Source organism: Macrobrachium rosenbergii, chromosome 41 (assembly GCF_040412425.1).
Source record: "Macrobrachium rosenbergii isolate ZJJX-2024 chromosome 41, ASM4041242v1, whole genome shotgun sequence".
Taxonomy (NCBI): Eukaryota; Metazoa; Arthropoda; class Malacostraca; order Decapoda; family Palaemonidae; genus Macrobrachium; species Macrobrachium rosenbergii.
Window position 1 is genome coordinate 223,846 of NC_089781.1, and position 22,335 is coordinate 246,180.

General features: G+C 42.5%; 1 protein-coding gene across 1 annotated transcript in view; it reads right to left on the minus strand.

Moving 5' to 3' along the window:
• LOC136826554 (alpha-2-macroglobulin-like) overlaps positions 1–22,335 on the minus strand; it is a 440,224-nt gene that overhangs the window by 75,830 nt on the left and 342,059 nt on the right. The window contains 1 exon segment of the mRNA XM_067083736.1: positions 6,160–6,383. Coding sequence (XP_066939837.1) covers positions 6,160–6,383 — 224 coding nt within the window.

Below are 22,335 nucleotides of genomic sequence, written 5' to 3' on the forward strand. Positions count from 1 at the left end.
CTAGGTACCTGAAGTGACCTGACCAGGAATAATGTTTTATCGGTAATTTTGAGTTCCTGCAAAAGAATAGATTTCCTTTTCAATGGATCCTCATCTTGGCCAGGAATGATGGGCTCAGGGACAACAGCAAAAGATGGCTAGTGGTGAGAGTAATGAAGCACTGTCCCTGTCTAAGGAAGCCAAGTTCGCTGATCCTGGCTCCTGAAACCTCTGGATCATAAGGGTTGTGGTCATACCAGGAACACTGAATTGAGGATAAAACAGGAGCCAAAGAACCTTAGCTAAGGACAAGGGAATAGGAGCCCTTACAGGAGCAGGTCTTTGCAGAGTCAAGGACCAGAGGGTAGAGCTAAAGACTTCAATAATGAAGTCTACACTACACCCATAGAGCAGGGGCTTTGACTGCAAAGCCTTGTACAGTACATTACCACCACAGTAGTGGCAAGGTGCATTTCCTCAAACAGGTGGATCACAAAAATTTTAAAACAGTTTAAATCACAATTTCAACCACTTTACATATGGACTAGTGCTGCCTAATAATTGAAGTCCATAGTTTCTGCACTATGTATCTAGCAACGTTAGACGCATAATTTTCACAGTAGACTAGATTTAGAAATTCCACACATAAAGGTCATGGCTCAGTAACAGAGATGCATAGACAATTTTTTCTCTTACTGTGTGGGATAGAACAATGGATGGCAATGAAATAATATTGAAGTCCATGCCAAGTATTTTAGCAGAACAAACCAGTGACTGTTTGGCAAATTTGGGGCCACCATGTAGGCGGTGCCTACTCAAACTGTAACAGGCCCAGGATAAACTCCAAGTGTTATGGGGAACCACAGATTCGATCTTTCATTATTCTGGTCTGAGTCCGGCTGGGTGTGAGGTGGGACTCATCCCAGTAAATAAGAAAACCTTTTGACTAGAGACTATTGCTTACTAGTCACAGGTTTTGCAAGCACCCCTCACAAGTAGTTTCCTAAGTAGGCCGTCAGCTGAACTTCCTCTTCAGTTTTGACAGGTCAAGGATCATTCTCTATATGGGGCGTTCTCTTTTTTGGGGACACTGAAAAGATGTGCTAGATGATGGATCAACATGTCTTTCTCTGTGGCACCCTTTAGGAGAGCCTTTTGTACTTACTTCTTTAGGAAGAAGTATGTACACCCTGTTGTAAATGGTGCTGTGTTCCCAAAGGGAGCACTTCCACTACATGTGGTTCTATAGAAGGCAACCCCTAACCTAGTAAGTCCTGCTGAGCTCCACCTATTCCTCTGCCCTTCATGGGCATTCCACGAGATGCTTTTCCTTTCCCTCAATAGGCATGTCTGTGTCTGCCTTGAAAGGGATATTGTCATTGTTGCTCGCTCTTCTGATAGTGGGTTTATATGGTTCCAGGTTGTACAGGGGCTTCTTTGGGTTTGGGGAGAATGGGAGGTGAAACACCTAAGAATGTGCTTCCAGTTTCCACCTTATTACCCAGAAAAGTAGTCACTGCGCAATTCTGTTGATGGGCTTGTCCAATGAGATCTGTTACAACAGAGACCTCAACAAGATCATGGAAGGAGGGGGAAGAATGAAACAGCTGGGGGACACTGTCGAGCAACATGCTGGAGCTGGCCAATGTTTCCATTCAGGCCTGGTGCAATACTCCATGAAATTGTAAAGCACCATCTTAGGGTCTGCATAAAGGTCTTTGCAACCACAGCCAAAGCAGTCCTAGAGGAATCTGGAATTTCCCCCATAGTCACTTCCAGAATAATGGATGAGGCTAGGATAGAAGGAGGGCACAGTTTTGCAAGGAATTCAGAAGTGGCTGTCTCACCAGACATTTTGCCCATAGTGGCACCATACTTCTAGGTAGCTACACTGAGTGGCAGCTTTATCCACTTAAGAGGAAGGACAAGTGTTGTCCGTTCCTTTGTGGAGTTGTTAGATACTGGGATAGCAGAAGTAAATGGCTTTATTTCTGCTATTTTCTAATCATTCCCAGAAACTGCAAAATTCTGAAATTCTCCCTGCACATGCCTTTCCTTGTCATTCCCCATTATCTCCTAGAGTTTGGTACATTAACATATTTTATTTTCTCTTGAAACTGTTTTACCCAACAGTAACTTGAAGATGCATGGGCTGTCTAGCTCCTCTGCACTGCTAGGCAGTGATAAGAACAACTAAAAGGTGACCTAAGCCACTGTGTATAGTTTATTTATGCCTTCTGGTGTTCTGAAAAACTCAATCCTAAAGTGTCTTGTATCTAGTGCTAAAAAATCAAGTATCCTTAAGACTTGAATTCCTAGGGCATACTATAGGTGAGCAAGGTTACATGAGATTACAAGACCATAAAATGTAAAATGCTGCTAATATATATTTTTATAAAGTATAAAATATCTGTGTACACTCGGCAAGAAAAGTGAGGATACAGTTTTCATTAGATTTCGTTCATCGAATTTTAATTTTTTTCTTACAGAAAACACAATGCAAATTATATCATATATATTAAATCTGCAAAACAAAAACATTCAGATACTTAAAACCGCCATGGATGTCCGAAGTAATCAGAATTTCTCAGATGACTTCGTTCATAGAGATCTAAAGATAATGTATGGATAACTCGGTGTAGTACTGTTTATCAGAACGGCAATATTTACTTGTTTTCCGTTATGAACAGGCTTATTATTGCATCATCATACGAGGTAATGATAATTTATTTAATTTTTACACATTCATATTTATATTTCACGGTGTTAAAGGTCAGCTGGAATTAATGGCAGTAAATGATGTGACAGCTAGGGTATGTTGACCAAATCTATTTAAATCCGCAAGAGCGTTCTCTATGATGTGCGGAGTAGCGGGAAAACACAAGTAACTGGATGTTTCTTGACGTTGCCATAGTTTCTCTCTCTCTCTCTCTCTCTCTCCATTTCTAAAACATACTATACAAATACAGTATCGCTCTCTCTCTAAAAGAAAAAATAATAAAATGAGTAGCTCTACATATAGGCCTAGGCTTACACAACAGCAACTCACTCACTCTCTCTCTCTCCATTGCTAAAACATACTATACAAGTATAGTATCGCTCAATCTCTAAATAAAAAAAAAAATAATGAAATGAGTAGCTCTACATACAGGCCTAGGCTTACACAGCAGCAAATCTCTCTCTCTCTCTCATCATAACATTGCATTCATTCCTTTATTGTTCCCCATGTTTTTCGTTGGACATTGCTCAAATTTAACTCTTGATTTCATTATGGAAGATCGCGTTTCCGATTACACAAGCATTCCGTTCATTGTGGTGTCATAAATTCATTTGTGTAAGGTTAGTTGTTGGGTCATGTCGAAAAATGTTTATTTTGCTCAGAACTGTCGCTGCAAATTACAACTTGAACGAATACTGTAAAGCTTACTACTTCATTTAAGTATCAATGATTTCAGAACCGTAGAATATGATTGAAAGTTATAGGAGGTCAAGCAAAAAGCAAACACATTAAGACTGAAGCTCCTCCCCCTTCTAAAGTTGCCAGATGTCGCATTAATTAGCAATATATGTCCGAAGATTAAAAAAACTGTATCCTCACTTTCCTTGCCGAGTGTACATACTAATTTTTATGTATTTACTTGTACAGTAATACCCCAAACTTGTGTGATCCGAGTTGCGCAAATTCACAGACACACAAACTTTTCATTGGAACCTAATTAATTGTCATACACGAGTTTTTCACAGACACGGGAACATCTGCGAATACTGTGAAACCCTGCAAAAGTGTTTGCTTAATTTTTTATGTAGTTTATAAGTTTTCAAGCTTTTGTGTAAATTAAATAAAATAATTATAAAATAATAATTTCTCTCTCTCTCTCTCTCTCTCTCTCTTACTGAGATGAGGGAATTTTTATGGTACATGTATGTTTATTTGTTTTGTATGATAAATAAAATTTTTACCTAATAATAAGTACTAATTTTCAAATAATAATAATAATAATAATAATAATAATAATAATAATAATAATAATAATAATAATAATAATAATAATAATGTAACTGTAATTACAAAATTTGTTTGTGATACGTATTTTAAACAAGCAAATAACTTTCCCTCATCTTTTGTAACTTGTTGAAGAGAAGCTCGAAGGCAAAGCTGTCAGATATGTCAATTTTACATGACAAGGAGGACAAGGAGGGATAGTGTTGCTGTGTGTGTGTGTCCGTAATAATTCATAAAAATTTCACTCTCTTAAGTAAGGACAACTCTTATCTCTCTCTCTCTCTCTCTCTCTCTCTCTCTCTCTCTCTCTCTCTCTCTCTCTCTCTCGTTTGTAGTTAGCGCTCACACACATTTTACAACCTACGTATTACCGTTTCTCTGTATGTCTTTACCTGTAAAATAGACCATTTTAAATTGATCTAATTTTATGTGTACCTCTACGAACTGTAAATGTGCTGTTCTAAAACATGGAGATTTAGAGCATTTCAGAACAAAGAGCAAGAGACAGAATAAAGAAGTTTTTAAAAACGAGGTTGAGAAGACTTCTAAAAATAGATTGGTGGAATGGGGAGAGAGAGAAATAGTATATGTAGAGAGAGAAATAGTATATATAATCTTCTCACTCTTATATTTTCACATCAACCATTTATTTCTTTTTTTAAGGGTAATGTATTAAGCTAACTTTTAAATGAAATTACAGTAATTTTAATTTCATTTAAAAGTTAGTTTAATACTTTGGGAGCATAATTAGGGTCATATGTAGTGTTCAAACTCTAGAAATAAGCATTTATTAGCATTTTTAGAGTGTGCCAAACTTGTGCAGAGATTCGCCTTGCACTAGGGAGTCTGGAACCGAACCTCGCGTAAGTTCGGTGTATGACTGTATATCTATTATATAATTTACTTGGTTGTTTACCTATAGTTACTATGTATATTTATTTTGGGAACAACAAATTATTTTAAGATTTAGCATGTATATTCCTGCCACAACCCACTATACCCAATGGCATCAATAACCGAGATGTTGTGATGCCAGTTTTAGTAAGCATATTACAACCATGAGCTGTAACAACTAACATGCACGTCACTCCTCCAGTAGCTGATGTCTATATAAATATACCTGATTTTACTTTTTGTTACCAAATTTTCTTTATGTATAAAGACAGCAAGATATAATGAACTGTTACCCATTTGAGGCAATGGGGCTATGAAGAAATGAGCTGATGTAATTTTCATGCTTTCAAAATATTCCTGTTCAAATTAGATGTATGTTTAATACACCAGGAAGTCTTACGGTACCATCACTTTCAACTCCAAAGTCATATACCTCAGCAATCTGATCTAAAGAGGCATTTTCGAGTCCAAACATTTGACCTCTCGTGTTTTCCGAACTGTTGGATTTCTTACATCTTACATCATGCTTAGCACACTGCAAACAAACAAATCACAGAAAGCTGGCCTAGGCATATATTTCTTTTCATTTTAAGCATGGGAACATTACTGTGATTGGATTCTAAAAAAAGTTTCCATAAGAAATCATTTTTTTTGTGTTTTTTGATCGAAACTATGTTAAAGCAAGGGTAAAATAAAAAAACTAAAAATGGTTAAGCATATGACTAGCGTAAGCTTGTCTAAGCTTTTTTTTGCTGTAACCAGCTAAATACTACCAATGAAAAGTAGCTTTGTTATAATTGGAAGTAAATTGTGCTTAAAAGAATGATAAGCTAATAAAACTTCTCACAAGTAGAAACTTTGTGGGCATAGCCCTACACATTGCCTGAGCTAGTCCAAATGTCATTTCTTGCATTACTAGCTTAAAACCTTAGTTGTTTCATGAAAACATGGAGAGTGATGAACGGAATTAATACTTTCTTCAACAAGACACTAATGCCTCTACAACTGAATATTAGTGGAAGACTACTTTATGGGGTGTTTACAATAATCCAACAATGCTCCGAAGTGTGACATATTTTGCATTTTTGTTGAACCAGTAAGATGAACTGAACACCACTGGAATCACAAACATAACATTACCTTTACATGGCTGGAAATATGATTTTTATTTATCCTGTCATACACAACTTTCTATGCAAATCTAGCTAAACATGAAAAAATAAGTGTCTAGCTTTATGCACTATAAAGGACTGAATAACACATACTGTATGCAATAATCTTACCTCTTACTAATGACATACTCTGGTCCACATGCCTCAGGATACACCTCATCTACAAAGGCACCAACAGTGATATTCACATCTCCAATAACAAGAGGACGAATCCTCACTGTGTGAACATTCTTGTCTTGCTGGGGTATGCAAGCACTTTGATGACCTACAGGGTGTTCACTTCCAGGGTCTTCCAAAATTTCATACTCACTGCTTTCTTCTAGGATAACTTTTACCTGCAAAAATAATATTTCAGTCTGAATAACATAGCTATCAATATTTTCTGTATCATTTGGCAAGGAACTGGTATTCAGCTAAAAATGATCCTTATTTTGACATCAATTACTCAAATTGCATGATCTGTTATATAAGAAATTATTTCCTACAGAATATCTGCTTGCATCACATCCGAGAGGATTGGAACAGTGATAAAAGATGATAACCAAATATTCCTTGCATAAAATTAATATGCTGTACGCAATGAATTTAAAGCAAACTTTAAAAAAATAAATTAATAAAACTGATCAATATAGTAAATCAAGTACAAAAATGGACACAGGAAACAATGACGGTAATTCCCATTATGAAGTGACTGATTAACTATAAGAATGGCAGATAATTATCTTGGCAAAGCACCTATCTATTGACAAATTATCCCATGTGCTTACGCCCCTAGTACTTGTCCAGTAATGGAAAATTATTTACAGTGATAAGGTTGTAAAGTCCCTGCTCAATGGGTTCTCTATGATGAGCATCCCGTTTTCTGCGCTGCCTTCACATGCGACCTAAGGTCTGACGAACACAATCTTATTATCATTATTGTGAATTGTATATTTATTATCGGTTCATTTGCCCTTGTACCATGTATATGTGACAGAGTATTTTTATGTCCAACCAGTTATTGTTAATCATCATGTTTTCTGTATGTACCTGTCCTGTTCTGTGTAGAGAAATAGTTTGACCTTAGGTCACCTGTAAATTTTTGTACCCGCGGTCTCTGTGTATATGCAGACGTCCGCACGCCGCTTTATAAACGGGTTGCTTCATCAATAAACCAGTATTACTTGTCTTCCTGCTCATTATTTCGCACCTCTCTCACAGTGGTGACCCCTGGAGTGGTTCCCAGAGCCATTAACGGGCCCAAACGGCAACTTAGTCTTGGCCCGATGAACCAACCCACGCCCCTAACAGACTAACTACAGTGCTCTAACAAAGCGTTTGGGCAGTACCGACCCTTGTCGACAAATCACTGGCGTCATTAGCAGACCCACACGGCACACTCCCAAGCGTGTATTGATGCGAGTGTTCCCTCACACTCCAAGTGAGAGCGCGGAATGAGCATGGACACAGACATCCCCAACCACATACAAATTACTGCAAACTTCTTGGAGGCAGAAGTCTCCCTTGCGCAACCCCCTCCAGAGTGCTCCTCCACGCCAATGCCCATTCCCCGCACGATGCCCCTCCTGACGGACCAACCAAGGGCAGCCCTCAGCATAAAGCTGCCGCCATTCACCCATCAGAACCCAGCGTCCTGGCTCTACAGGGTCGAGGGGCAATTTAGGGTGGCAGGCCTGACCGACGAGGTGCTGAAGGCGGACATCGCCATCAACGCCCTACCGGAGGAGATATACAAGAAGGTCGCCCCATGGGTGACGACTATGATGAGCCCTGCCACCTTCCAGGAGTTAAAGGCCACTATCGATTGTCAAGACCTGCTCCCTGCCAGTCTCCGAGAGAGCCACCCGCGCCCTCGACCGCGCCATCAACCCCAGGCAGGACACAAACCTCTTGGAGACACGGCATGCCCTCCAGGACCTCCTCCCCGAGACTGACAGCAGCAGCAGGTGCAAAGAGATTAGCCTGTCGAGGGAGATCCTCTTGTGGCAGCTACTCCCAGAGGTCCGTGGGCAGATCACAGAACCATACACCCTGCCGGTCGAGGACCTGATCAGGGTGGCGCAGCAGCTGACGGACTCCATGAGGGCAGCGAAGCAGATGTCCATGCCCGCACTCCCCATCAACTGCCTCCAGGAGGAGGACCCCACCACAGAGGGCATCAATGCCGTCAACAGGAGGAGGCCACCCCGCCAGCAGGAGAAGGAAAGGCCGGGGCTTTGCTATCACCACCAGAGGTTCGGTAAAGCTGCCTGAAATTGCGAAGCCCCCTGCCTTTTCTCCCCTACAAAAAACGGGGGAAGTGGCGGCCACCCTCACAGACCGCCATGGCAGCAGCATCCGAAACACCCAGGCTTTTGCGTCTGCAACACTATCTCCGGCAGGATGATGCTGATTAACACTGGGGCCATGCGGTCAGTGTTCCCGCCTTCCAGAGAGGACCACAGGCGTCCGCCGGACCGGACCCTGAGCTGCCTGGCTACCTCCTGACGGCTGCCAACGGGTCCCCCATCCTCTCCTATGGCACCAGGCTCCTGTCGTTCTCCATCCTTGGCCGGAGGTACAGGTGGAACTTCATCATCGCAGATGTTAGGACCCCGCTCCTGGGTGCGGACTTCCACGCCCACTTCGGACTGGCAGTCTAAGTCGGCTGCAAGCGCCTGCTGGACACCAAGTCCTGCCAATCCCCCTCTACCAAACATGCAGAACCTAACGGCCTCCTAGTTTCCTTAAAACATCATTAAATATATATATATATATACTGTAAAGATTAGCGCCAAAATACGCTATGAAACCGCGCTCCTTCCTGCTTTGCTCGGCCGATAGATAGGCCTCTGTCTACTTTGAACCTGGGAGGAGTAGTGACTACTGGATCGGGTTAGTTTGAACCAGTGAAAGTCCGGGGTATAAGGGCTCAGAAATATAATTGTTGGGGAACAGTAATCTGCTTTGCACCGTTTTCTTTGGTACAGGGCAGGAAAAATACCATTTTCTGTGAAACAGCAGCATGCCCTGGGTCAGGACATCGCCCCCCCTACCCCTGGCCAGAACCAATAAAAGGGCAGGTCAGGGACAGCCCTTTCTCACACGCCGGTCGCTAGTCTAAGAGAAGGAGTCACGTCTCGGCGGTCTTGCCCCCTGCCCTCCATTCAGCTTCGCGCCACGTGGAGCCCATCGCCGCCCTTTGTGCTCCGTGTTCCGATCCACGTGGCCTTAGAAGACTGCAAGGGGGATTGCAAGTCTCCAAACGCGAGCTGATACTCAACGGCGCCTTTCCATCATCCCACGGGCGCCCGTTTTCCGCCCCAATCACGATTTGAAGAAATCCCTTGGAGATGTGGGAGGCCCTTTGTCCACGCTCCCGCTTTTACATTTATTAATTTCTGGGCCTATAACGTTGTGTTCCCTGATGTTCCTTGGTTCAAGCCAGGCCCAGGTGTTCCCAGCTTCTTTCCTCTGAGTCACAAGTAACGCCTCGGGGAGTCCTTTGGCGCCTTCAGTGCACCCCCGAGTAATTCAATCCCCAAATTCCAGCATTAGATGTGTAACGTGGGTCCTAATATCATTTCAGAAAGACGCCTGTAGCAGAATTATCCTTGGTCCGTGTTCCTGGCATTCCCAAGCTCCCCCCCCTTCGGGAGGACTTCTGCGGCAGTAATTTACCGTGTTCTCAGTTAATTTTCCCTTTGATCTTGTGTGCTATCAAAAATAACTATTTTTATATCCACGTGTTTCACACACTCCCCCTTGAGAAGGAGCCCTCCGCTCCGTGTACTTCTTTTTTTGTTTGTGTTTTATATGTCCTGGGTATCTTACAAGGCCATTTTCGAGTAAAGTAATAAATGTGGAGTCATACGAACCACCTGCACCAGGAAACATAAAAATGGCGACCTGACCAGTGATTCTCGTAATGATTGCATCCCCCTTCTCCCCCTTTTGTTGTTTGTGTTGCAATTTGTGAAATCAGCAATTAGCTCAGCTAAGCTGGATACGAGACAGATTACGAACCTTTGAAAAGCCAGCGCAACAGGCCAAGGAAATTCTGCGTAAGTAAACTGTGTTTATTTAGCGTAGGACGCTTTAGAAATCGTGACTAACCCTAGGAATTTTCTTTTATAGTAGGGCACATGTCCGAGGAAAACGAGAGAGAGAATCGCTGAAACTTAGCTTGGAAGCTTTTGCATGCGGCTTGCATGCCATTCAATTAGGTTATATAGGTGATAAATCGTTAAAGGAATAGTGCGCATATTCCTCCTGTAGAAACGAGTGATTTGAAACCGAATCATTAGGTAGGCGCGAGAAATCGACGGAAACCACGTGTTCGCAAGTCAGACTAGCATCGCTGATGCATTTTACTCTCTCTCTCTCTCATTTTAGAAATAGGAGCGAAAGCGTATATTATACGCCAAGGACGAAAAGGGTCAACAACCGTTGTCTCTCAGTTCGGGGAAGTCCCGGAGCTTTGTTTACTTCGTTCATTCATTTGGCGCAGACGGCCTTTAAGATAAACACACCGGCAGGAGGAACGACCTTGACTGTCCATTCCGTGGCCCAGTTACGAATGTGTAAAAATTTGTTTGTGTGATTTTCTTCGCTCTCCCTCGGCTCGCTCTACCAAATTGTTTTGCATTATTGGGGGTCTGTATTGTTCTGTTTTTTTTTTTTGTGTTTTGGTTTGTGCTTTTACTACGGCTGCGTGTGTTGCCTATCTGTTGTGAATGTGGGATGGCCACCCACCTAATTGCCCTTGAGAATTACACTTCTCCCATAAGTCAGTAAAACTAGTGCCCTCGCTGATCAGACGTCGTCGGTGCGGAAATTCTAGGGAGCCTATATATTATATTCTTGTCCCCAATAAACCCGCTTCGTCCGTCAGTTGGTGAGACCAATTCATTTTCCCTTCAGTCCCCAAATGAGCCCGTTTCGTCGGTAATTCGGGAGACCTAAATATATATCCCAATCTAGTCCCCAAGTAAGCCCGTTTTGTCGGTAATTAGGGAGACCTATACATTCCTGTCTTGTCCCCAAGTCAACCCGTTTGTCGTTACCTTGGGAGACCAATCCTTTGCTAATCCATCGTCCCCAATCAGCCCGCTTCGTCGGTAAATCGGGAGACCAATCATTGCTAGTCCATTGTCCCCAAATCAGCCCGCTTAGTCGGTAAATCGGGAGACCAATCATTGCTAATTCATCGTCCCCAATCAGCCCGCTTCGCCGGTAAATCGGGAGACCAATCATTGCTAATCCATCGTCCCCGATCAGCCCGCTTCGTCGGTAAATCGGGAGACCAATCATTGCTAATTCATCGTCCCCAATCAGCCCGCTCCGTCGGTAAATCGGGAGACCAATCATTGCTAATTCATCGTCCCCAATCAGCCCGCTTCGTCGGTAAATCGGGAGACCAATCATTGCTAATTCATCGTCCCCAATCAGCCCGCTCCGTCGGTAAATCGGGAGACCAATCATTGCTAATTCATCGTCCCCAATCAGCCCGCTCCGTCGGTAAATCGGGAGACCAATCATTGCTAATTCATCGTCCCTAATCAGCCCGCTCCGTCGGTAAATCGGGAGACCAATCATTGTTAATCCATCGTCCCCAATCAGCCCACTTCGTCGGTAAATCGGGAGACCAATCATTGCTAATTCATCGTCCCCAATCAGCCCGCTCCGTCGGTAAACCGGGAGACCAATCATTGATAATCCATCGTCCCCAATCAGCCCGCTTCGTCGGTAAATCGGGAGACCAATCATTGCTAATCCTCGTCCCCAATCAGTCCGCTATGTCGGTAAATCGGGAGACCAATCATTGTTAATCCATCGTCCCCAATCAGCCCGCTTCGTCGGTAAATCGGAGACCAATCATTGCTAATTCATCGTCCCCCAATCAGCCCGCTTCGTCGGTAAATCGAGACCAATCATTGCTAATTCATCGTCCCCAATCAGCCCGCTCCGTCGGTAAATCGGGAGACCAATCATTGCTAATTCATCGTCCCCAATCAGCCCGCTCCGTCGGTAAATCGGGAGACCAATCATTGCTAATTCATCGTCCCCAATCAGCCCGCTTCGTCGGTAAATCGGGAGACCATTCCCACGACCTTTGGAAAAGGGTCCCAGATTCCCGCAGCTCTGGGAAATTAATTCTGTGTGCTACTAGCGTCCTCTCCCGCCTGCAAAATGTTGACACGGTCTCAGCAGAGCGAGGATTTCAAGTTCTTCATGTCCTCAGGGAAGGAACTCGGCCTTTCCGGGAGAGAACTAAGAGACTGGGTACAGGAGAGGATGGACGCCATACAGGCAGAATGACAGGCTCAGGAGAGACGAGAAGAAGCCGCAAGGCAGGAACGAGAAGCAGAAAGACAGGCTCAGGAAAGACGAGAAGCAGCAGAGAGACAGGAAAGGGACAAGCAGCGTGCCCATGAACTCGCAATGCTGCAACAGAGTGGCCCTTCGCCTCCCCTGCCCGCCAGGGATGAGTGCCTTCAGCCAGGCTCGCCTGCATGCCGAAGTGGACGGAGGCCGAGCCCGAGGTGTGGCTCGACAGCGCCGAGACAGTTTTAAAGGCCTGCCCCCTGAGTGCAGCCGAACTCTCCCTGGTGTTGGGCAAGTTCCTTGGAGGGAAGGCCCTGATTGCCTACAAAGCCCTCCCGCCGGAGGAGCAGGAAAATTGGGAGGTCGACGCCAGACTATCGCAGCGTGCACGAGATAACCCCTGAACGCTGGAGGAGGCGCTGGCGGGCAAGTGAAAGAAGCCAATCAGACCTGGGCAGACTGGGCCTACCAGTCTGAGCGTGCCGTGCCAAATGGTTCGAGTCCGTGGGGTTACGACCCTCAACGAGGCAATCGAACAGATAAAAATAGAGCACTTTCTACTCTACACCCCTCCGGCCCTTGCCACGCACGTCGCCGAGAGGGAGCCCTACGACGTTGGTGGAATGCTGTCGCATCGCCCGACTCCTGGGATACTCATCACCCCAGGAGAGCTCCCTCCAGCGCAAAAATTACTCCACCTGCCTTCCTTTCGGTGCCCTCCGCCGAAGAATGGGCAATCACAGAAACCCATTGTGTGCGGATATTGCAAGAAAACGGGGCATTCCTCCGAACAGTGCCGGAGCAAGAAACCGGTTCCTCTCTCTCCCAGAAAACCGCCCAATACCTCGCCTGCGCCCTCCACAGGGCCAGTGTGGAAAGACTTCCGCCAGACCTTTTGCACGGCGTGCAAGGTTTATAGCCATTCTCCCGCATGGGCGAAGTGCCCGAGCAATAATAAAACAAATACTCCCACCGTCGCCTGGCAGTAACGAATCCCGAGTCCTTAGGCCCTCCTGCCGAGGGTCCCATCTATGTGGCAACTCCTCGAGGTAGACACTCAGCACGCCAGGTCAAGGCATTTGACGACTCTGGCGCACAAATTTCCCTCATAAGGAGGGACAAAGTTCCCTATGGAGCTATAATAGACCGACGCAAGCTCGTCACCATTGAGGGCATAAACGATTTTAAATGATCCTCCCTACGGTCCAACTGAGGGTCACCCGACCACAGAGCCAGGACCCTTCGTCTTGCCGTAGTGAAACACATTCCAGGAGGCTATGACGTCCTCCTGGGCCAAGACTTTGTGTCCCCTTTCAAGCCACAACCATTACGGGGTCCCCATTCCCAATAAATCATCCAAATCCGAGTCCAGTGCCCGGCACGGCATCAGTGCCAGTGCCGAGGCCTCAGCCAGATCTCCTTCAGGAGAATCTCGGCCTTCAACTCCTCTGGCAGTGCCCCTCAGGCGCACTGAGCAGTGCCAGTCTCCGTCCGTCCAGACAGATGAGACCACCACCACATCGCCACCAGCGCCAGTGCCAATGTCAGTGCCTGAGCTGGTCACCCCTGCATGCAAGTCGACCCCGCGCCCTCCGGCCGTCCCCTCTCTCTCGCTGCCTGCTGCAGATTCCTCCGCGAGTCATGATTCTGCCCCGCCTTCCTGGGCCGATGAACTCTGCGAACTGCGCCGGTTAATGTCCGAGATGGCGAACAAAATTCCTGGGTCAGTTGTCGCAGCAGCTGCCCCAGATGGCACCCCTTGCCGCCCTTTGGCCTCGGGCCCTCCGATTCCCCGGCCAAGGACAACGGTCCAAGGAGGAGAGGTTCGCGGCAGAGTTACCATGGGTGTGGGCGATCAGAGCCCCGAGCTCTTCTGGCCCCTGTGCAAACTTGGCATAGGGCCCCCTTCTTCATCTTTGAACGTCTTGGCACCTTTCATCCAGGAGAGGATGCCAAGGCCTTCCGCTATCCTCTTCCTTTCCTTTGGAATTTCTGTCCCTCATCCTTTTCTATCGATCTTTCCTTCACACTTTCCCTTACTTACCACCGCAAGTGGCAGTTAACATATGGGATATCATCCCCTTTAAAAATGCACTAATCATTTTGTCTTTGAAGCAGTAAGAGAGACAGAGTGGGAAGTGGCACGCCCTTACACCCGTCCCTTGGCACAAGGCAGGCGTGTCAGCTCTTCCTGAAGGGGTCGCGCCCTTTGGGTTTCTTTTCCCCACCCTTGGGCTGAGAGTTAGCTCTGACCGTCGTCTGTTGGCGACGGAAGTTAAAGAAGTAAACCATAAATACCTCACTCTGTTATCCTGCGTTTTCTACGTATATTATTTACTCTTGCATTTAATTTTTTCCTCTATTTGTTAACGAATCTCGAGTCACAAGACTCCTGCCCTTACGAATTTTAACGTTGCCCTTTTAATCACCACGGTGTGGCCCGCCCTTTAGTATGAAGTAATGTCCTTCGTTTGTTATTCTGTGTAGTTTCCTTTTTATTTACATTTTTTTTTTGTTGAGTTATCCCTGCGGAGAATGTTAGCCTTGTCCATTGTCCCCTTCATGTGTTTATTCCTCCCATTCATACATCGAGTAGTCTATTTATAGCTTACACCCGAGTTGTAAGCTGCAGACGTAAAAATTTAGCGTCGTTTAAGTTGGCGAATTAAAACCCGCGAATAATCTCTTTGCCTCGCAGCTGTCAAGTTATTGTCCCTTCAGTTCAGCGTTAGTGGGAGATATTAGCTATGCTCGTCGAGCTTATGAACAATTGTATGTCGATTGAAAAAAACAATTGAATTCTGTTATTACAATTTTGGTAAAGGGGATATTATTTAAAACCTACAATGTATTGTCACGAATGCCGCCTCTTCAAGGCACCATTAATAGCATGCATGTAATTCCAGGATAGCATTAAGAAATCAGTGGGTTTACATGTGCTTCCTTTTAAATAATGCCTTGTATGTTTTGTGTTTGTTGTTGTTATTTTGTAATTTTGAAGTGTTCTTCGTTTATTTTCTTCCGAGCGCCTTATTACCCCAGTAAAGTACATCAAATAAAGAATGGGTAGAATCAGTACTTAGGAAGTATTTGAGCAATAATTAATTTGCCAATAAGTTTACCCTTTTGGTGTATATTCTAACTTGCACTTTGCTCCTAAAGTAAACCTTCAGTTTGTTATTGATCAGTGTGGCAGCAGAGTTTTGCAAATAAAAGTACAGTAACAGTTGTAGCAAAGCAGAAGATAGAGTAAAGTCGAACGTTTTCTTCGCTTATTTTTGCTGTTGTCAATATTCGCACCCGTTTATAGGTGTGAATATTATCTTGCCAGGGGAGCTGTAAAGATTAGCGCCAAAATACACTATGAAACCGCGCTCCTTCCTGCTTTGCTCGGCCGATAGATAGGCCTCTGTCTACTTTGAACCTGGGAGGAGTAGTGGCTACTGGATCGGGTTAGTTTGAACCAGTGAAAGTCCGGGGTATAAGGGCTCAGAAATATAATTGTTGGGAACAGTAATCTGCTTTGCACCGTTTTCTTTGGTACAGGGCAGGAAAAATACCATTTTCTGTGAAATAGCAGCGTGCCCTGGGTCAGGACATCGCCCCCCCTACCCCTGGCCAGAAGCAATAAAAGGGCAGGTCAGGGACAGCCCTTTCTCACACGCGGTCGCTAGTCTAAGAGAAGGAGTCACGTCTCGGCGGTCTTGCCCCCTGCCCTCCATTCAGCTCGCCGCCACGTGGAGCCCATCGCCGCCCTTTGTGCTCCGTGTTCCGATCCACGTGGCCTTAGAAGACTGCAAGGGGATTGCAAGTCTCCAAACGCGAGCTGATACTCAACGGCGGCCTTTCCATCATCCCACGGGCGCCCGTTTTCCGCCCCAATCTACGATTTGAAGAAATCCCTTGGAGAGGGAGGCCCTTTGTCCACGCTCCCACACGTGGTCCTCGGCAGAAGACGTCGTCAGCTTTACTCCCCTACAATGTGGTAATGTACCCAAAACGAGTTGCTAGTCACGATTACTTAGCCCTTTTACATTTATTAATTTCTGGGCCTATAACGTTGTGTTCCCTGATATTCCTTGGTTCAAGCCAGGCCCAGGTGTTCCCAGCTTCTTTCCTCTGAGTCACAAGTAACGCCTCGGGGAGTCCTTTGGCGCCTTCAGTGCACCCCCGAGTAATTCAATCCCCAAATTCCAGCATTAGATGTGTAACATGGGTCCTAATATCGTTTCAGAAAGACGCCTGTAGCAGAATTATCCTTGGTTCGTGTTCCTGGCATTCCCAAGCTCCCCCCCCCCCTTCGGGAGGACTTCTACGGCAGTAATTTACCGTGTTCTCAGTTAATTTTCCCTTTGATCTTGTGTGCTATCAAATATAACTATTTTTATATCCACGTGTTTCACGCACTCCCCCTTGAGAAGGAGCCCTCCGCTCCGTGTACTTCTTTTTTTGTTTGTGTTTTATATGTCCTGGGTATCTTACAAGGCCATTTTCGAGTAAAGTAATAAATGTGGAGTCATACGAACCACCTGCACCAGGAAACATATAAAAATACTGTATATATATATAACACACACACACACACACACACACACACACACACACACACACATATATATATATATATATATATATATATATATATATATATATATATATATATATATATATAATAAATGTATTATTATAATAACCCAGACGTCTTGCACAGAGCACCAGGCCCCCCCACCTAATTTACCCCTTTTTTGTTTATTGAGAACCACATGGCCGATCGTATTATCAACATTCCGATCTGGCCTTTTTTTTCACCTGGAACCTATATTGAGATGACACAGATAACAGGGGCCAGGGGAGGATATTTTATGCCACTCCCTTAAGAAGATTAGCCCAACTAATCTTCTTAAATGGACTTTCTAAAGCAAGTTAAGCTGCCCGAATTGTCTTACACCTGCAGGACCTGGGAAGAGGCCCCCTAATCGCTGAACACCTGGCCGTGATTCATCCTTGGACACGACTCATAGCCCTGGCCGTGTGCCTTATAAGGGAAAGGAGCAGTAAGCAGCAGTTAGTTAGTTAGTTGTGGAGCAGAAGACATGAAGTAAGAATCTTTGAGCGACAGTCCTCCACACAGGCGAGCGGTAACTTTGCTGAGAGCTCACCCTTCAGCCCTGTCCGACTTCAGACTCCAGTCTCCAGTCATCCTCGAGAGAACAGCCATATGTGTGATCTTCCCTCGCCCTTATTTCGTCAGAGACCAGCTTCCCCTAAGGTAAAGTGGAGTAATGACTTTTCGGTCACGAAAGTTTGCCCTTTAGAAAGCCTGGAGTACCAGCATTTCATTTCTGTCCTTGTGCCAGTTTATCCCGTGCCATTTCCAATGTCCTGTGTTCGAGTGTAAAAGGGGTCATTCATTCCTCGAGTCTTTGGCGCCCTCAGTGCAAACTCGAGTCATATTCGGTGTTATATTGTTCCCTTACTGGAGTGTAATGTGTAAATCTCTCTTGCAGAGGGACCCATTCGCAGTGGACTCATCTTGGCCTGTGCCTTGCCTTTATTCAAGACTCCAGCCGAAGGATCTTCAGGCGTTGCAAGCCCTTTATCAATTTACTTATCCATTTTCCCTTCAAATGCTAGCTTTTGTAAATATAATTCTTTAATTTAGCCCAAGTGTTTACGTAACATTTCCTTATGAAGTAGAGCCTTCAGCTCCTAAATTCTCCCCTTTTCTTATTTTTTTACGATTTCCCTTTACAAGAAGTCAGAACTCCAAGGCAAATTAAATAAAGTTACCTTTGCTGGCCTGTAGAATACCATAAACCCAGGGAAATACGTAAATATATATATATATATATATATATATATATATATATATATATATATATATATATATATATATATATATATACTGTATATATATAACATATAAATTATATATATATATATATATATATATATATATATATATATATATATATATATATATATATACAGTATATATATATACATATACATACATATATGACCTGATTCTCGGTCATGTAAAGGTTCTAGCAGTACAAATGAAACGTTTAAGATACAATTAACACGTGTATTTTCCTTAATAGTTACACAGGGCCTTGTTGCTAATATTACCCTACTTAATTATGCAATTATAGTCGGAAAGTACTCTGAGGTGGCACGTGCCATGACTGTCTTTCATACTCGCTTCCTAGCCCGACGACAGCTAAACCCTTACTGATCTTAACCTCTCAAACTGAACTTGCTTAGGTCATAGACCTCAGCTGATTGGTCTCTTATAATCGAAAGGAACTAATAAGGGTCTTCGATGTATGGCACTCATTTGAATTACCCACGCCAAACCCCAACGATTGTATGGCGTTCAACGACTCAGCAGTGTGTTCGTTACTCTCTGATTACAAAGACGTACAAACAACTAGCAGATTTTCTGTTATGTCTTAAACATGACTTTATATATAGATCAGTTCATATATATATATATATATATATATATATATATATATATATATATATATATATATATATATATATATATATATATATATATATATATATATATTTATAATATATATTATATATGTATCTATCTATCTATATCTATATATATATATATATATATATATATATATATATATATATATGTAATGTATATATATGTATATATATATATATATATATATATATATATATATATATATATATATATATATATATATACTGTATATAATTTCCAGAACACTGGCCATTGATAGAATATACAGCAAAGGGCATCAGAAGGAGACGTCTTGCATGATTTCATCTATTTATTTGGCAACGTTTCGAGGCCAAGCCTCATCATCAGGCTGAAACATATAAATGTTAATATAAAATTGACTCGACTATTTATGAAAGGTAGTTTACTTAAAAATAAACTATAAACTAAAAGGGAAATGCTAAGTACCTTTCACGGAATAGACATGCAAGTTAAAAGTAAGCTCTTGCCAAGTAGAGAGGGGTGGAGGTGTTTGTTTAATTCTGGAACTGCTTGTTTAATAAAAAGTGATTCATAGATCGCAAGCTGTTGTGGGGAAGAGGCCCTTGTAAGAATTTTAAATTGCTCATATTGGATGCTAAATTTACATTTATAGGCATGGTTCCGAATATTAGAGTATTCTGGAGACGCCAGTCGAACTCCAGTGTGATGACTCACACCCCTATGGCAATCAATGCGAACTTTGAGGAGCCTACGAGAGGATCCAACGTATTTTCCCGATTACATCGGGACAAGTAAATAAGTAGACCGCATTTGATGCCAATAGGGGATCAAGTTGATCTTTATATTTGAAGAGAGACCCGACTGTCACGAGATTTGTTGTTATTAGTTGGCATTTTAGGGCAGGGCATGTTGATGTATTAGCTATCTAATTTTGCTAAAGAAAGAATGATTTTGAATAAAAGGAAGACCGACATAAAATGGTTTCCTTGGAACAGTAAGGGTATAATTTTACCATTAAGCAAAGACTGGGCCTAGGACACTGCCTTTGTTTTTAATGGGAATGCTTATTCTCAAATTGATGGAATAGCATTGGGTAGTCCTTTAGGCATAGTCTTTGGTAATATTTTTATGTGTTACCTAGAGGAGCAATTGCTGGACAATTGCCCTCTGACCCTATCACCCACTCTTTTATAGTTGTTACGTGGATGATACCTACATTTTATTCAGAAACAAAGCTCAAACAGATGCTTTCCTACAGTTTGCCAATAAAGCTCATCTTAACATGAAATTCACTATTGATTATGAAAAGGAAAATAAATTGGCATTTTTACATACTGAGGTTTCACGTAACATTGAAGAGTTTTTTTTACATCTGTTTGTAGGAAAAGGACATTTACTGGCTTAGGTACTAATTTTTGTAGTTGTTGCTGTTTTAAATTTAAATTAAATTATCTTAATGCCCTCTTCCACAGGGCCTTTACCTTAACGTTGAGCTGGGCGGAATTTCATAGGGAAGTTATGTTTTAACAAAAATTTTTTTTATACAATTATTTTCCATACAAACTGTTTTTTTAAATTTTTAAACATTTAAATGAGTTCCTTAATGGTAAAATTATACCCAAAGTTAACTTCCCTACTGTTCCTAGGAAACCATTTTATGCCAGTCTTCCTTTTATTCAAAATGATTCTTTCTTTAACAAAATTAGACAGCTAAGACATCAACATGCCCTGCCCCAAAAATGCGAACTGATAACAAATGACAATCGGGTCTCTCTTCAAATATAAAGATACACTTGATATCTTATTGCCATCACAGGGCTGCCCCGAAGGATTAGAATAAAATACCAAGTCTAAGCCTGAGGCCAAGCTCTGGGACGGAATAGTTAATTCGGTGTGATGAATGAGCGAAAATTAAACTGAAACTGCACAAAGGCACTCGCTTCCACACTGGGACACATGCACACAATACATAAATATAATCAGAATAAGTTAAGTAATATTTTAAAATTTTGTTTTAAAATTCTTTAAATGACCTAAGGAGTTTCATATTTTCATCATTTACTTATATTTATATTTTATCAGCTAAATTACATCTCTTCATGAACATCAAAATCGGAACGACTGAAAGTGCAGAAGATTCTGACAAAATTTCCTTCACTGATTTATTTCCAAAAGTTGGTCATACTTTGGACACTCAAAAAACTCATGTCTGACCGTTATTATCACCTTGCACTCTGAGTACTCGCTCGGGAGCCGGGCCATGTTGGCTGCTTATTGAGTGTCAACGTGTCAGACGAATATGGCCTATTCGGAGATGTGTCAGAATTACTTGCGCATGTCTCTCTCTCTGATATGATGAACTCCATTTTTTAACACCAGGTTTTATTTGTTTTAATTTAATCCTCATTACTTTGAGTGCAGAATTGTTGGTTCAGAGATTCTTCAGCAACAAAATAATTTTTTTTTTGCTTCAGAAAATATTTACTAACCTTGCGTTGGCATTCTTCAAAACAAAATTCAACTCTTTAATCTCTCAAGGAATGTTAATCCATTTCTGTCTAACTGCTGGTCACACCCTTTATAGTCCATGTGACTGATAACAAAATTTGTTTGCTTTTGTTTCCCAAATATGTATTATCTGCACTACACATTTTTTTAAACATTATGAATACACACACAAAGTGTGCATGTGTGCTAATACCTACTGGTTAAAGAGACAAATTAGCAGTATATTTTCCTGAGAGAGAGCGGGAGAGAGAGACTCATCTCTTTAATCTCTCGAGGAATATTAATCCATTTGTTTCTAATCCATTTGTTTCCTATTTCCAGGAGACTGACAACAACAAAATTTATATGTTTTTTTGTCTTCCAAATATGTATTACCTGTACTATATATTTTTAAAACATCATGAACATACACACTGTGTACATATGTGCTAATACCCATTGGTTAATGAGACTCAAATTAGCTGTATCTTTTCCTGAGAGAGAGAGAGAGAGAGAGAGAGAGAGAGAGAGAGAGAGAGAGAGAGAGAGAGAGAGAGAGAGAGAGCGTTTTATACGACGGCAAATACGGTACTGCCTCTGAAACACTATGATCAGCAATCTGTTTTTCGTTTATACATACAGTATTAACAACAATTTTTCTATTTCATCTAATATGGGAGGCCTCTGTTTTGTCAAACTCGTAACCCCCTTACCAACACTAGTACTTTTTATTGCCTCTTTGTGCTTTAAAAATGTAATTATGGTGGATCTCGGTAGCTTAAACTGAGACAATAAATCAGTCACATGAATGCCTCTTTCATACTTTTCAATAATCGTGAACTGTTATCTTGGTGCGGGACTTATAATTTATTCAAATCGAGTGTCGTTCATATTACTTGTATTTTAAGTCTTCTAATTATTGTCACTGCAAAGGAAATGTCTTTTACCTTTCTTTTAACTATTAACTTGCAAGAGAAATGTCAGTAATTCTTATTAGCATT